The following is a 17,747-nucleotide window of genomic DNA, read 5'->3' on the forward strand; positions in this document are numbered from 1 at the left end:
AGAAACGGCAATATCAAAAGATAAACGATTTATGTACACTTAAAGTGTGACGCAAGCTACGTATTCCTACGTGATAATCTGTTACCGAATCTTACAAGCTAATTTAAGTACAATATATACAAAACTTAAACGACGTAGAAAACGTTGGCATGACATGTTGAAATGACACGAATGCAGTATCTGTTTTTGGTCAAAGGAATACAAATCTATGGAACTAAATTCTACTAATAAAGTCGAATATGATACCAATGGCTGTGTGTATACATATATGTGCGAGACGTAATATTATTTAGAATGCTTTACTGTTAGAAGCGTTAGTTGTACGTTAAAACGTTTTAAAAGTTACACGAAAACATAGACATTAATTAAAGAGTTTAATAATCAGTTTAAACTTTCTTTGAAATTTCAAGAACTTGGATCACAACCTGATCGTGTTAAATACTTGTCGAAAGATTCATGTTCCATCCTGGATTCGTAGAATCAAGAGTTGGTCGCGTAACGAAACGGCGATTCAAATTTCTCGTGAAAGTTAACCGTGCAATTTTTGCGAGATTTGTCATGAGAGATATTTTCCGATACGCGAACAGAATCTCACTGTTTTCCCGGTATTGATTCGTTAACTTTCTTTTTACCAGCGTCGGATGTGTCTCCTCTTTTTTTCAAAGTGGACCAACGACAATGGCGCGGCGGTTCTCGATTCCGTCTTCAGAAGTCGTAGGATGCCTCGTCGTCTTCTTTCTTGCGCCTGAACGCCACCTTGTAAAGGCCGCCTGCCGCGCAAGCTCCGAAAATTGGGCCGACCCAGTAAATCCACAAGTTCTTCCAGTCGCCTAGAATAACCGCAGGACCTAGTGTCCTGGCGGGATTCATGCTGCTACCTGTCACAGGTACAGCCGCCATGTGAGCCACTGTGATGGTCAGTCCGATCGCCAACGGTGCCCATCCTCTCGTGTCGGTTCTCTTCGGATCGGTCACTGCGTGGATGACCAGAAGCAAGAGGAAAGTGACGATCGCTTCCATGAAGATACCTTGGCTGTCGGTAACCGACGTAGCAAGGGCCGTGGCACCCAAACCGTGGCTTGGAGCTTCTGGGATTAACACCTGGAGCAATGGTAATGGAAGCAATCGTTGATAGAAAAATAAACGAATGTAGCCGCTAGATACGGTTCCCCAGTACTGCCTTAACAAGATAATAGATGTATATTATTGCAGGGTTAAAACTCAAGAAACCTCAGCCAGCTATAGCAACAAAGTCACTACGATTACAGACAGAAGATACTAGAAGAGGGAGTCCACGGGTCATCTTGCTGCATATAGATCATTCTTGACCCCGAATAATCCTTGGATAGGACGTCAATCGCGCAATTTATTCAGGGGACATTTATTATTATTTATGACGAACTTTGATAATTCCAAGAGAATTTAACTAAAAATATTAGCAAGCATTGTGATTTATGGAACGATCGAGGTACTTAGCTGATTTAATATGAAAATCTAGTTACACTACTTGTATAGTTAGTATGATCGTATGTATTGTGGTACTACAGAGTCATAGTCAGAGAGTTTATGCGTTTAACATTTATAATTATTTTACGTTTAGGTCTGAATGAATTTCGAACAGCGTACATCAATATACATATTGTTAAGATTGTTTCGCTTCGTTTTCTGGTGTTATGGAAGAAACGTGAGTTTCATCCGAGTAGTATAAATTATAAAGGTTATCTACTAATGAACTTGGACGATTTGCGGGGAATCGAATGGAAGAAAGTGTAGTTAATAACGCATATTATAATCGTTACAACTTGGACTATTCGTATTCGTTTTTAAAAATTTTCTCAAGTTTTCTTTTTTCAAATTCTTTCGATTTTGCATGACCTGGATCCACGTATAGAAAAAAAAGGAAAGCGATAATGTAATGCAAACGAATGCTACATTTTGCAATTTAAATGTTCGGATCGATCGAATTTTACAGCGTACAAATGAAACGCTTCATGTTGAAAATGGACTTTACGTATATCGTTCTGATAAATTAGATTTCAGTCATTCGTCTTGATCGCATTGTGTATTCTAATGTAATTACGATCCCGATCGTTATTCGCTGCTGAATGTAATACACTCACGGCTAATCAGAGAAATTAATGTGCTCATGAATTAGCTGTCACAAATGAACGGAACATGATGCATTTTGTCTACGTAATTCGCTTCGCTCGACAGTCTCTGATGTAACAAGCGTCGGTATGATAGCGCACGATAAGACCCTGACCTTGCCAAACACCTTAATTAACGCACGATGATCGAAAGAATGCTCTTCGGTAACCAAAGTGTAAAAATACAAGAGTCGTACAGCGCGACAAAGAGAAAGTTCATTGTTCGTGGGTTGTTATTTTTAATTAAAATACGTATGCATATTAATACTGATTAATATTCAATATGTAGATCAATTTTACGAATATTCTGGCATTTTATTGTACGTATGTATATTCTTGTAGTTTGTATTCGTCATCTACTCGTTGAATTTATATTCTAAATTACTTTCTCAAATTGAATTCTCGTTTTCAGGCCCCGTTTGAAAATTGTTAAATTTACCTTTAACACTGCCGAACCCGCGATGGCGCCGCAGCATTGACAAACGATGTAGCATACTGCTTTGAGAAAAGAACAATTTCCGCTTACCAGAAGGCCGATCGATACAGCTGGATTCACGTGACACCCTGAAACTGGTCCTAATACCTGCAACACACAAAAATTTATATTTATTTAAACGAGACTCGATTGACACTGACACATATATATATATATACATATAAAAGTAACCTGGTTTCTTAAGATACATCCATTATATTCTAGCCCACATTCCAGCGGAGAATTCTATCAAACGTGTCTAAAACTTTGGCTTCTTATCAGATTTCTAAATAATTTTTATTCAGATCGTGTTCTAAAATTCAGTCACCGTCGATGTTGCAAAAAATCCTCGAAATCTAAGTCAAATTTCACAATTGTTGGGTTACTCTTACTGTTGGTCGAGATACGCGCCGATAAAGAGATCTTTTTGTCCCGCCGTATGAAGGATTTCCTAATACGTAACCACTGTGCCCCACATACGTTTCTGGCGAAATCAAGGTCTTAGACGTAGATGATTACTATGTTCGCAAAAATATTCGTTTCTGAGTTTACCGTCGCAATAGTAACGTTTTTTTTTATTTCTTAAGAAATTCTTAAGGAGATTTTCACGCCCAAACAATAAATATACATATAATATTATTAATTGTCTCGTTATAGAAACGGAAGATGCAATACGAGAGGCACGTGCACGCAAATTAGCCCGCCACGCGAGAGGAAACCCGTCGCCAGACACTTTGGCGTCGGTAAACTGGCTGACGGCCATATTTGCGACGCGAGCCAACCAAGAACAAATATCGCTAATAATTGTAGGGATAAAGGAGGGGTGTACGTATATCGAAGGTGATAAATAATAAATGTTTTTCTCAGCGTCAGTCCCGTTATTTAATAGCTACAGCTCGTAGGGCCGGAAAGGGTTAAGGAACGCGAGACGGTTCGAACGGGGCCTAATGCTCGACGGCGCGGAGAGCAAAAGCGGGGAAGAAAAAAACGAGTAAGGAGAAAAAAAGAGAGAGAAAGGGAAGTGCAAATGGTGTCTAGATCGGTGGCTGGTCCGATTTGAGTCCGGCGGAATCGGGCTGATGGCGGCAGGACCTACCCGGTGGGGCCCGGCCTGGCCCGGCCCGGCCCGGCGCGGCCCAGTTCTCATGCACGTCGGCAAGGTCTCGGTTCGCCGCGGGCGATCAGCACACATGCGCCGACGAGTTGCCGCGATTACGCAACCCCCATCGTCTTTATTCTTTCGTTTTTTTCACTCTTCTCGCTCTTGTTATTTTCTTCTTCCTCCTTCTCCTCTTCTTCTTCGACTTCTTCTTCGTTGTCTTCTTCTTCTGCTACTTCGCGCTGAGACTTTTCCTTCGTGGCCGTCGCGGTTTACCTGTTGCTACCTCGGCATAAATTCCGACGGCGCTGCGAGCAGAGATCGTACGACAAGATATCGATTAATTGATATTATTAATTATAAGATCGAGCACGAGCGACGCGTGACGCTCCTTTTAATCGAGGCGTGCGAGCACGGTAATTACAGACGTAAGGGCTCGCTTTGAAAGTGAAAATTCGTTTTCGGGGCGCGTCTTCGGGGTCCGCTGGCCCGACCTTGCGAAAAACGAGTCGGATGAATCTCTAATGAACGACGAATAAGAATTCCGAATAATTTTCTTCCCCCGCAACGTTTCTCTCATTAGTTGTTTAGATAAGCTTTATTCGACTCGAACGAACGAGAGATCGAAAGTTTGACATCCTTTTATCTGGATGAGAATTTTGGCCATCGAGTACAGCGCGAAATGGTACAAAGGGGAAGGTGTTGGTTCTCTTTGGCCGAGCCGCCCGACCTTCGTCCACGGCACGGTTGTTCCAAGAAAAGCAATAAACCAAGTCCGGCTTTTATTCGACGACTTGCGCCTCGATAAAACTTTTCGTCCGTACGCCCTCTTCAGGCCTCCTACCGCTTCTTGCGTCGCTGGACCGCTTATCTCGCGTTAATCTTGAATTATTAATTCTGCAAAGTGTCTAGATACCGTAGATGTACGGTACGGGATTTACAGGTGGCGAAACAACATCGAGAAACGGGCACGCTCTAAAAATCGTTCATTTCGAAGATTTCTGAAACGAAACTGCCTGAAACGAGGTCGACGCACTGCTTTTTGACCCGAGAGCGATCTTGATCCGGTCGAATATCGACAAATTGTTCACGTTGCGCCAGGCACGAGCACTTTTCAGCATTTCAAGAACTCGAATAACATCGTTACCACATTTAAATAATTTATTTCTGTTGTCTTTCGTCTGTTTCTAACGAAGCCTCGTGCTCGTTGAAAGTGTGTGGCAGAGAGGAAGTCGAGTCGATTTGCTCATTTCAATCTCCAAATTTCATTCGCGAATAGACGAGTTAAAGTTGCGAATTAATTGGTAATATACATATAGATATATTTAGACACTTTGTAAGTGCTCAAGTTTTCACTCATATTTCTAGTGATTTTGCTTTCCATGCATTCTACATATACGTATGTAAGTATATGTATAGTTACGCAATAACGTTAGCGGAGAAACACGATAAAATAAAGTTTAACGATATTGTTAAGCTCGATCGAATACAATTGCGATCTTGTTCACCTTACGAGCGAATCGTACACATTCCCTAGGTATCGTAGAATCTCGAATTATGTAGTTCGTAGACTTCGTTCCCCGAGGCTCTTATGACCCACAGCCTCCGGACACGTTCGTTGCACGTTCGCGAGTATGCTTCTGCTCTCTTTCGTTTAAATGAATTGCGGATCTTAGAGGATTCATTGTGATGTCGTACCACGTGTCACGCTTGACTCTCGCTGAAAGTTAATTAATTATAAACATCGACGATTTACGTTTACGGAACGTTTAGAACGTAGTTCGAATATGGTAAAGGAATAACAGTTCCACAATATTTTCTTTTACATCGACCACATCGTTAATCTTTTTTATTAACACGTTCACTGGTGACCGGCGGCGCTTCAATTCTACAACGTGTTTTTAAAACGCTTACAATAAATGAACTTTAATACTGTCATTAGGAATACTACAAAATAACATGTACGTTTTCATTCAACTATTTGATATTTTTATTTGTTGAATTATAATGTGACATGCAAAGTTTGTACTATTTGTTATTAATGCCATCTGTCCTAACTGGGTTAGTATAAAATTACTGTAGTTTCATCCCTTGACCCCGAGTATATCCTGTTTTACCTAACTTTGCTACATGCTACAAAAATGTGTCGCGTTTTATTTATTTTATGTTAATGATAAATACGTAAATAATGTTATGATATATTATTACGTCGCGTCGGGGTACCAAACGATAAGTTGATAAGATAAGAGATCGTAACAAATTTTTTTGCCCGCGAGCACTGATCTACCAGGCATTATTACGAGAAACAAATTCGAGCTCGTAAAATTCACAGACAATGGCGTCGTTGTCTTGCGCCGCGGCCGCATAATTAGGGTGCACGACTTGCACACGAGCTGCAAGGTTCACGTACGATCGTGCGGGACAATGATATTTCGCTCGTGGATCACGTTGCACAACGGCTCGAGACAAGGGAGCGGTCTCTCATAGGCCTCCGAAAAGGCCTCCAGCAAGATGACTCTAATATTTGCTGAAGGCTATGCGGTTCTTACGACAGGATCGATTTTATCGGAAATTTCAAGCTGAACGGGGAAATTACGAGGAAACCGTTGTAACAATTTCAACAACGTCGCCGGGTAACGAACCCGTTGACACAACGTTGTTTCTAACATCGATATAATCTGTTATCTTGTTCGAAGAATTTAATTATCCAACTATGTTTTTAAATTTTAAATCATATAGTTCGCGAGAAACTCGATTCTTGTACGCGAATGAAAACTCGCTGTTCGTTGTTGTGCCAGACTCTGAAAAAGGAGGAGCGTTATTGAATTCAATAAAAAAAGGTATGTTTACACACTGTCACGTCGCGTAAAAAAGGAGGGGGCGCATAATGCGTAACACCTGCAATAAGAGACCCGAGTAACGTCATCACACGTGACGCGCCGTGGTGCATCAGATAAGCGATATTGCGATTGCGCAATCGAAAGCGCAAATTCTCTTAAACCTAGCGGATGATTAACGTTTGTCGCGTTCGTTAGATCGATCTGGCATTATGCGTGGTCGCGTTCCACGAGACGTGTCGCGGTTTCCGTCGGAACAATACCGATACTCTTTTCACGTAATGTCTAAACAATACTGCACAATAGCCGAGCGTCTCTTTGTTCGAAAAGAGAACAAACTCGCAGAAATTGAACACGTTTGTTTGGCAAACGTGAAAAGTTAATGCGCGAGAGGGTACAGGCAAAGGTACGAGGTCTTTAGGCTTGTGTTTAGATGCAACGAGGCCATTTTGAAACTCAAAAGTGATTATTTTCATTGTTAAGAGCAATCAAATTAAAATTAAACACTTTGATTTAGAACGTTTATCCATCCATTGTGAAATATTTCATTTTATGTGAGTTTTAAGTAAATAAGTATGTGTACATTTATGAATTATTTATTCGTCCATAGTATAATATGTTTAGTTCAAGAATTAGTAATGCGAAATATAAATTGTTTATGAATTTAAAAATGCCATTTATTTCGCTTCTCCCGACTTTATTTGTTAAACACGTATACATATTACGTATAGTTGCGCCTGATTTAATATAGCAATGCACGTAATTTGAAATAAAATTTATTTCACGTGTATTCGATCGTGAGATGAGTTGTTTATGACTAATTGGAGGTCGTCAAGTTAAGTTAATTATTCCGTACACCGTGTTAAATAATGTATGTAATAGTTAATAATAGTTGTTAAAATTTATGCTGTTTAATGCTCGTGGCGTATTTCATGCATATGAGTCACGCAACTGGAACGGCCACGTAGCTACTAGCTTCTTTCTCGTTGAAAATCGAAAATAACAATTCTTGTGATTTTACTTTTTTATTAAATGCACCGATGCACCGAGAAAATTGCATTATCTGTTTCATATTCCACTATGCGTTTTCTTTAACATAATCCGATTCTTATGTTATGTCATAATTTGATTCTTCCAAATATTATATTATGATGATCGAAAGATTAATAGTACGTAAGATACTTTTTGCTTATAATTTAATTGATCGATATAGGTATCTATGGAATTATGTTGGTAAAAATTTGGTAAAAACTACTTTCGGGAGGTTAAAGGATTTCGAGAGGAACGCCTGATTGTGTAAATAGAAAGGTGGCTGGATGGAAGAGTCAAATTCATTCATTTCAAGGCCATTTACATTGTTCTACATGACACACAGCTGAACAAATCCTACCATACATCACTTTTTCTAATAAAACTTCTGAAATAGCTGCTCCTGTGCATGTAAGAGTAGTAAAATGTCCCACAAAACAGCTTGAAAACAAGTTCTCGGTAAAACTTTTGCAAAAAGTGTAAAATTGGAATTGAAAGAACAATTTTAAGTAGTAGTAAATTTTAAGACGAGTACAACTATTCTAAATAGGTAAATAAATTCTATTTTCCCTTGTTTAACGTCGATTACGCGAAGGAAATGCAAATTGAGAGCCAACCGCGGGAAACGATGGACGTCGAGTGTGTAATCGTCGTTCGTGAAATCGATGATACGAGGGATTCTAAATATGTACTGATATCCGCGCCGCGAGCTGTCGGAAAGTAAAGTATCAAAAGAGACAGAACAGGAGTCGTACTAGTCGATCTGAGGTTCGAGGCGAGTCAGTGGTCTCGAGTAGGTTATTGGAGCCTTCGGGGCAGAATTGCACCATCCGGACAGTTAGACCCCCTTGGGCGAATCACCGGCCTTATTTACCCTTCTACCAAGATGCCGGCGGCTCTCTGAAATCCACCAACGTCACGTGTAAAGGGAATACACGCATGTGCATGCGTGTAAAAGGCGCTGCACACGTGTGATAAAAACGCGTAAAAATGTACTACTTCTTCCTTCGCTTTCTTTTCTTCGGCCGCTTGTCTATCACGTTTCTTACACCGGCTCGAGAAAACGTCTAACGATACGTTTGTCATTTTTCTTCCGATAGAAAACTTTCGATTTGAGCTCGTTACACTGGACAAAAAACGATATTCCTTCTAGGTAGAAGGAGTAACCTAGAATTATTATGATATTCCCTCTAGGTAGAAGGAATAACATTGAATTAGTATGATATTCCTTCTAGGTAGATGGAACGAGTGTACATATCATAATAAGGTGAAACTATTCGTTCAATAAAATTATCGCGATCTTGAAAACGATAGTAATTTGTCGACGATTAATATTTTCGGTTCGATTGCAAAACAACCGTATTCGTTCAACCTCACACTTCCCATCTTACTCAGTTATGCTTCCCCTGTGTACATTTCTGCTTCTTTGTTTTTAGTTTGGCGAATTAAGTCGTGAAATGAAAAAAGGAATACATAACAATATCTGGAGAGCATGGTAGACGAACAAGAAACTCCCACCCGAAATTAAAAAGAGTATGCTGCTGTTCTGCAGTGGACCGTTGCGTTGTCTTGTAAGAACAGAGGACTTGTTCGACGTCTTATTTATGTTATTTATGTGTGTTTCGGAGCTACTTTCGTTGCTTTTCGAACGGGTTTAAATTTGCGAAGCAAACCAAAGCAAAGGGAATTTTCACTTTTAAACTAATTACAAAAATCTTGATCCGCGACAGTTTGTAATCCAAGGTAACGAAAAATAAGAACAATAATAAAATTCGAATTTTTCGTGTACCTTGTGTTAACAATTAAATTATAATAGAATACTTCTTTCTCTTTCTCTAATCCCTGACAGATAACTAATAATTGTAACACCGAATGGGATATCGTTTGTTATCGAAATGTCGAAATTTCGTACCGTCGGTGCATAAATTTCTTAATTAATTTATAGCAGTTATTTATACCCTGTTCATTTATCAAGCCACTCCTAAAGTACTGGAATTAATATTTTCTCTTTCTTGTCGGTCCGTTCACTTCCATTTAACCGCGAATGTACAACATGCAGCTAAAGGTAAATGCAGCCAAATAAATATCTACTATGTAGCCAAAGTGAGGCAACCCGAAGTAAAGATACATCGACCACGGGACAGATCGCGGTGGCGGCCGCTTCTTAATTCCGTACTTGTCCCTACGCAATGAAAAGCAGAAAATAAAGGGAGAGAAAGAGACGGAGTTCATTCACACCGAAGTCTCTCGTTCACTGCAACTTGTTGGTTATCTTCGAATTACACTGGCTACATAAATATTTCAAAATTTTATGCCACGAACAAAGTATTAAAAAAAAAATCTTTGAATTTATAAAGCCCTGAGTGTATGTATGTATACGATTTATTAAGCCAAACAGATTTCAAGAATTAAGTCTTTGATGTAACTTTAAGTTTAGCGAGAGGAGGACCTCAATTATACCACTCTGATTTTAACAATATTTCACAGATAAGTGTGAATTATTAAAATTGATTAAAAATTGATTCGGAATCAAAGATGGAAAAATATATCGAACAATCGGTAACAGTTTTTCGACTTCCTGCCACGGAGCTAAAGGATTAATTCTCAAGGTTGAACGTCGAAGAAAATAAATCTGGACGGGATTGAAAAATAAGAACTACGACAAACCTTGGATTAACGTAGCTTCCGATTGTCCAGAAACAAAATTATCGAACTTGTTATTTTTTCTGATGTCGGTTCGACTCTAGAGAGTATCGATTACGGTAAATCGAAGTTGCACGCGACCGATCGATTTATATTATTTGCAATTGACGCCACCGATAATGTGATTTACAACACGGTAATAAATCCTAATAATAGCAAATAATTTATCAATTAATATTCTGCTGGCATAGAATTAATATCGATTAGTGCGCTAGAGGATACAAAGTTCCACGTGTTCGTGCTAATTCAATGCCAAAAGAAATAAGAATTAATTATACAAAACAGCGTTACATCAACGTGTATCTAAATTTACCCTCTTTCTTGAACGAACTATTACTCATTCATTGTGCAATACATATAAGGTTACGCGAACCAGTTACGTCCTAAATTCTCATAATGACAGATCTCGACGTCAGTCATTCGGATTCACGTTTACTCGATCCGTCTTGGCCCTGAATGATTGTTGTTTTTTTCTTTTTACAAATATTAATGGACGCACAGTAGCACGCTCGTTCGTATTGCAATCGTGTCAGATCGTTTATAGTAGCGATGGGAATAATATCGACAGTACCATTAGTCACACAACAATGATTTTCACACTGGTCTTGAAGTACAAGAATCAGTTTATATTTTTCTTATTTGTCGTTTACCAAGGTTCGAACGTTATTAGCTAGTTCTTTGTTTGATTTTACTCCGTAGCAAGCTAATGAGAAATTCTGTTTTCTAGGAACAATATTCCTCTAGGAAAAAAGTAATTTTTTTTATTGTTAAAGTTTTATGATCTCAAATTTATTATAGATCTAAATGTTATAGTAGGAAATACAAAATATAGAATAGGTTCGTTTTTGTATAACTTGACGCTATAGCTAATACTTGGGTAGGCAGTTTTAGAATATAGTTCAAGTACGAAAGAAAATTGGCTTAATTTAAACGTTTCTTTAAAGCAACACAATTTATGTATGTAATACTTCATTTGTATCATTTTAAACCTACCACTTATCTCTTCTTATGTTTTCTTTTCAGGAGGGTGTGTGTGCGCGCCTTTCAAAAAGTTTGGAAACCACCGACATATACAGTGAGACACCTTTTAATGCTGCCTCTTTGTAACTCGCCTTTTGCGTTGAGCACGAAATACACGCGTTCAGTTATTAAATGCATGTAGCTATAATCGTGTGTTACGCAAAAAGCGCTTCTTTCATGTAGCCGACAGAGTGGACGATTAGTGGCGATAGTCTTCTCTTCAAAACCGATTTGTCGGGAGACGCATCAATCTGCGACAGTGACCTTCTAGATGTGACCACGTGCCTCTAACAGCTGCTTCATTTTTTCTTTGTTAAATCTCTATATTTTTTTAAATTTGTCTTACTATTTATACTCTGTTTCTTTCGACTCCAGTAAAAAAAATGACCGCCCCTTTCGCCCCATCAAGAGATACGTAAAATTTATTTCTGGATTGTTTTTGTTGGTATCGAGATTGACGAAACTTGCGAAACTTGACAATGAGCAGCGTGGAAGATAATGTTTCGAAGGGGAATATAGGTCGCGATTAAACAAATTTACCTCGGTCGATGGCACGCGTCACGATAAAATTTTGCACGTTCGGTTATTAACACTCGGTACTTAAACTTTGCCGAGCGTCGGGTTGGTAAGCGAGTTTTTATTTATTTCTGTATTACGTTGCACGCGTAATAATTGCGTGACACTTGGGTGAAAAATGATGAATTGCAATATAATAACAATATGGATGGTAATCGTAGTGTAAGTTTAATCCTGCTATTGCTTGCAATTCGTTGTCCAGTGTAATAAAATTATCAGTAATCGATCTAGTGTAATCGTTAGTAATTGATGCGTCCATAAATATGTGTAATAAAAAGAAAAAAACAGAATGATACGGGCGAGCGAACGAACGTGTAGTGGAAGCAGTCTGTTCGTGAAACTTCCCTTGACACAGCAGTTTAGTAAGGTGAATGGAATCCCCTCTTCCCTCCAATCACTGTCCTCGCCAGAGTATCGGTGGCACACAATTCTTATAGGACGAGTCGAGTCCCTCGATTACTTTTACTCATTCAATGAAATCAGATAAACGCGAGGTGGTAAACGATTTATCACGCACTTAACACGCATCTGAACACGAGACCGTGAACCGGTTACCGAAAATTCAGTAAATAGTTTATACAATTTATTTCGTAGCATCGCGGCTATAACATTTTATGGAATTTTAGTATATACGTATTTAAGTTGTTTATTTTGTGTCGACGATGACATCGTCTTCGGACATGAGAGTTAGATAAAATTTTATTTAAAAATATATACTGTGTTTATTTTTAACTATTTTATATTTGGAATAAACATAAAATTAGTCGAGGATCTCACCCGGTACTTTTACCGATTAATTAATTCATCAACGATATTTCACGCGTGTTCGTTTATAATATATTTCTTCTTTATGCCGACATATCTGAAAGTCTTTTGCAACATGGTTAGCAACGATGATGAGCTATTACTAATCGATGATTTATGCATACTAAAGGGATAGTGTATTATTAACGATCTGCAACTTAATTTTTCCAGGTATCATATTATACGCTTTTCAATAAGAAGGAGTAACATAAATCACAATTATGTTCTCGACTCTGTACCACTAATTAGTGTAAATACCATAAAAAATTATTCGTTTCATTACCATTGCTGTAATATAATAGGGAAAGTTCTTAATTTTATTATACGTATTTTTTGTCACATTAGAAACTTCTTCGCTGTTAAACTTTTATGTAATACAACACTCGAGTTTCTCATTTTTGCTCACTCCTTTGAATAATGCTCAATTATTAAATTATTATTCGAGAGAAATTGAGTTAGATTGAAAAGATTTAACTTATAATACTGTATATTGAAAATTTTATTTCTAATTTTTTGAGAAATGAATTCGGTTGAAAAGACTCACGTGCGCCAGACTCGCGACAGCTAGTCCAAAGGTGAACGCGATGTGCACGACGGTGGGTGGATGATTGTCGTTCCACGTGATGCACGACGCACAACCGATCAAAACTAAAAGAAACGTTCCCAAAGCTTCAGCGAACATCATGACCAGGAACTCGATCTTCGTCACCTCTTCGATGCCCACGAAGTCCTTTGCACCTGAGCAAAGCAGTTCAATCAAATCGATATTATTATTTAAACTATCAAAATAATATTACTAAATCTGAATTTAAAAATATAATATTTAAAACTAAATGCATACAAACAATTTAGATAAACGAGATTTACGAGTAAAGATGTATATTTTAAATTGTTAGTTAATCTAGTTAACTTATCGACAGATATTTATTAAATTGTTTAGCATATTTTTAAGTAGTCTAACTCGAACGGAAGGGTGTCCTGGCAGCCCTACTTTCCATTTGTTGCGTTTATGGATATTTTGCAGGCAATGACGGCTGAGAATAAGGTGTTGCGTTATTCTTTTCGGCGACGTCAAAGTCCGAGTGACACGCGGGATACAAAAGAAATGGGACACCGTGGTTCGACAGCGTCAAAGAGTCGACGAGACTTTTGAGAATGCATATCTCGGTCGTCTTTAGTTTCAGCGAAGAGTCTCGTTTTGTTGGCCCATCAATCACCGAAACGCGATGACAATTCTTAATTCAATGTGTCGATGTTTTTCTACTTTTTCCGTTTCCATTTTTCTACCGATTATGCAACAGAAGTGAATGAGTAGTATGGCGTAAAAACGAGACATCGTGTAAATAGAATGCACGGTGCAACGTTGTTATTGCCATCGGAATCCTTTTCGAATGTTTGGACAATTGTTGGATACAAAGAGAGACAATATGGCGCGTATTGTGTAAAATAATGTTTCTCAAAGGAGTTGGTTTCGATGGTGAAAAATAAACGTAAACTGCTTTTTTTTTTATATTAACATATTTTCAAACGCATCTATGGAAAACTGATAATTAAATAAGAATTTTACCCTTCCAATAGGTAGCTTGTTCGGTAATACAATCAATTTTCTTGTCAGTAAGAAGATTATTCGTATTATCAAATAAAATTGGACGAATAGTCCTATTTTTATTTACATTAAAAAATATTGCCCATGATTCGGAGAATATCGTTTTTATGGGAGATTCTAGAGGCCAAAATAAGACGAAAATCAAGGATACTAATTTGTTGATTGAGGCTTCGTTAAAAAGTTATAGAAACATTTCCTGCCACATAGTATATTTTCGGTAAAGAATTTTTTTTCTCGAAAATGGATAGGATTTCGAGGGTATGTCTATTGACCAAAAATGATTGTATTTGACCCCCGCAACTGAAAATAATTTTTTTAGAACGATTCGAAAATTTTTTTTTTCACCGAAAAATTTAGGCACCTACCCCCTGTCGATTTTTCTTAAAAATCCCTTTTTCATTTTTAGTAATTTTGTTTGACGCTCTACAGAAAAGTTGTGTAATACTTTTTTTGTAGGTACCCATGAGCTCTACTTCAGAAAAAAGTTTCATGGAAATATATTCACAATTGTAGGAGTTATGGCTGTTCGAAAATTGGACCATTTTTATGGGGTTTTTCTCATTTTGCGGGGTCAAGGACCAACTTTTCGAATATTTTTGCAATTTGTACATATTCTCCATTAAAATACGCGTAGTTTGCTTTTTTAAACATCAAAATCGTCCAATCCGTTCAGAAGTTATGACGTTTTAAAGATATGCATGAAATTTCAAGGAAGCATTTCTGGCCTCACATTAGATTTTCGGTAAGGAATTTTTTTCTCGAAACTGGGTAGGATTTCGGGGGTATGTGTAATGACCAAAAATGATTGTACTTGATCCCCGCAACCGAAAATAATTTTTTTAGAACGATTTGAAATTTTTTAATTTTGTCGAAAAACAAATTCATTAACACATACTCGAGAAAAGAAAGATCGATCCCGGTTTAAGGAGAATGCAGCAGAATCAGTATGTAGAATGCGAACAGTCTCGAGTAGTTGTTACACAGTTGTAGATCTCTCGAAGGCTGATTAAAACGTCCGACACAATACGACTCGCGATTCCTTGTAGGACTCATCCTTCTTTCTTTGATATAGCGCGCTTTTTCGAACGCGAAACGTCCGATAAAAAGGCATTTGTTGGTGCGTAATCGAAACTAGGAATTGTTTTGTCGGATCTGGCCAGCTGTACAAACAGTCTTGCTGCCTAGTTTCGTTTACTACGACTCGTGCACCGTGAAGAGACAGTAATTTTTCCAGTACAATTCATTATCGAACCAACAGCTCGAAACGGAGATATCGCCGACGTGCGTGTTTAACATTGGAATAGTTCATGATTTCTAACAAATGGTCAGGCTTTAGAATCGTTTGTCTGATTCTGATGAAAATGTAGATCGAGTCATACATTCTTTTCAAGTCCACAAGAATTGTCGTTTTAAATAAAATAAATGTTGCCATATTATTAATCCTTTACACTCTAACTCGATTTAAGGTTTATGTATAGTAGTACAAGCCTAATTAACGAAACAAACGTAGATATTAAAAATTACAAATATTTATAAATTTCTCTGTGAGAAAGTACATTTTTAATATTATTAAAATTAATTCTTGGAGTGCAAAGGGTGAACATATTATTTCTCGATTCCCATTGTAACAAACGTATGTATTTACCGTTGATTTTACAATATTTTACATTTTGTTAAATATTACAAAATGTAATATTAATATTAATATTGTTGTATCATTTTAGAAAATATTTTCTGCTAACGTGTTCTTTATCACTTTGAGTTGTATGTAAATGCATAAATTATGCGGTGTAGTAATTATACTACGTAGGTATTTAATTTCGTATCGCGGTAATCCATCAAGTATCAGCATCATTTCGAGAAAATGCGGAAAAACATATTCTTGCTGATATTAAAATTAATTTCAACGTTATGTGATTTTTAAGTTGAGTAATATTGCATAATATTCTTCCCAGGTACACGTTTAACCTTTTCATTGTTCTTTTTTTTTATTATGCTTCCCTAACACGAAATTACAAATGCACGGAAATTCATTTTTTCATTACCTGTCTTTTATTACTCAACGTCTTTTATTACAAACGACGATTTTTGGTTTACGTAAGTTTATGAAGTAAATTGCTCCAGTTCCTCATTAAAGAAAGCTATAATATTTTGTATTTTTAAATAAAGAACGTCAGTCGTTATAATCTATTATCGGAGTATTTAAAATAATTTCTTCTAATTAAAAACTAAGAGAGGAGAATCAGTGGAAAGATTAAAATTATAGGGATAGGAAGAATATTCTGATGGATTATAATTAAATTAAATTGATCTGTAAATATTTTTATAGATTCAGATTAAATTGAACTACCCTGTAAACATTTCTTCAAATTAAAATTAATCGAATTTAACAATCGAAGTTAACAAAGCTAAGATAATTCATAAATTAATTTATTCCCCAGGTATATTATTTAAATTCGTAAAACGATGTCTGCTAAAGCTATTTTATCACGTTCTTTTCTCCACACAACGCGAACAAACGACGTACCTTTCCAACCCTTGCCCATTTTGCCCTCGCCACCGACAAAGGTCCTCGAGAACGGTGCTTCCCTCGACTTGCTACCCCTCTTCACGCAGTTCACAGATGCTGGCTACCAGCGGACGATCGTTCTCTCATTTGAGCTTGGCTATCATCTCTCGAGGGTTATCGAGCACCGATCGATCACCGATCGATCACCGGTCACAAGGAACCCGCGTGGTCCCCCTCTTCGGGCACCGAGGATGACTTCGAAACCGAGAAGACAATGGGAGGAACTGGCAGTCGCGGTAATGGACTGTAACTATCGCGATTACGTTAACGCGAACAGGCTGGAAGTACGCGTGAACCGTGGCGTTCACGGTGGTAACGGAAGAGAAGAAAAATATCCGTTTCTGTCGCACGCGAATTATGCGATGTGTTCGACGGTACACCACGTGGAGTTTCTGGGCTATTGAGTCTGCGGAGCGCCAGTTTCGCCTTCATATATCGCTGGTTCTCCACTGCCTGCCTGTCCTCCCCCCAATCGACACTCGGATTCCCCCCTCCCCCTTTTTTCACCATCCACCACCTCCTGACTTCATCATCGTAACCCCCCACTCGGTGTTGCCCACTCAAAAACTCATTCAAAACCGTGGATCCGTTTTGCCGGACGTGGTCCTGGAGGATGCTCGATCGCGGCTCACGTAAGTATCCTTCACACGACGCGACGCAGGTTAACGTATTCCGATCTTTTAACGCAGTTGTGGTCCTTAACCTTCTCGAGCACGCGGCGCAACTTAGAACCGCAATGACAGGTCAATTGGCACGCGTACGAAATTTTCAACGGCACGAAACATCATTGCTTTCTTCCGCGAATTCTCGACAAAACAAATAACAAGTTTGTGTTTTGTTCTCTCGTGGTTGCGGGAACCTTTGTTTGGGGGAAAATGGTAC

The 17,747-nt window shown here is 38.1% G+C and overlaps 1 protein-coding gene across 1 annotated transcript; it reads right to left on the bottom strand.

Annotated features, from left to right (window-relative positions):
* Window positions 1–15: 15 nt before the first annotated feature.
* LOC143344944 (aquaporin AQPAn.G) lies at window positions 16–17,291 on the bottom strand. Its single transcript, XM_076771585.1, has 4 exons — window positions 16,824–17,291; window positions 13,235–13,428; window positions 2,587–2,730; window positions 16–1,101 (listed from the first exon to the last, which is right to left on the bottom strand). The coding sequence occupies exons 1-4, from the start codon at window positions 16,840–16,842 to the stop codon at window positions 706–708; spliced, it is 753 nt and encodes a 250-aa protein (XP_076627700.1). The 5' UTR covers window positions 16,843–17,291; the 3' UTR covers window positions 16–705.
* Between the last annotated feature and the right edge of the window lie 456 nt (window positions 17,292–17,747).

The sequence above is a fragment of the Colletes latitarsis genome, chromosome 8 (assembly GCF_051014445.1).
Source record: "Colletes latitarsis isolate SP2378_abdomen chromosome 8, iyColLati1, whole genome shotgun sequence".
Classification (NCBI taxonomy): Eukaryota; Metazoa; Arthropoda; class Insecta; order Hymenoptera; family Colletidae; genus Colletes; species Colletes latitarsis.

Bases quoted from the DNA above. Each gene is read 5' to 3' on its own strand.
- LOC143344944 (XM_076771585.1), bottom strand. The intron at 2,731-13,234 runs GTGAGTCTTTTC...TGTGTGTTGCAG, and splicing joins CTGTCGCGAGTCTGGCGCAC to GTATTAGGACCAGTTTCAGG. The intron at 1,102-2,586 runs GTAAATTTAACA...CCATTGCTCCAG, and splicing joins CGGGTTCGGCAGTGTTAAAG to GTGTTAATCCCAGAAGCTCC.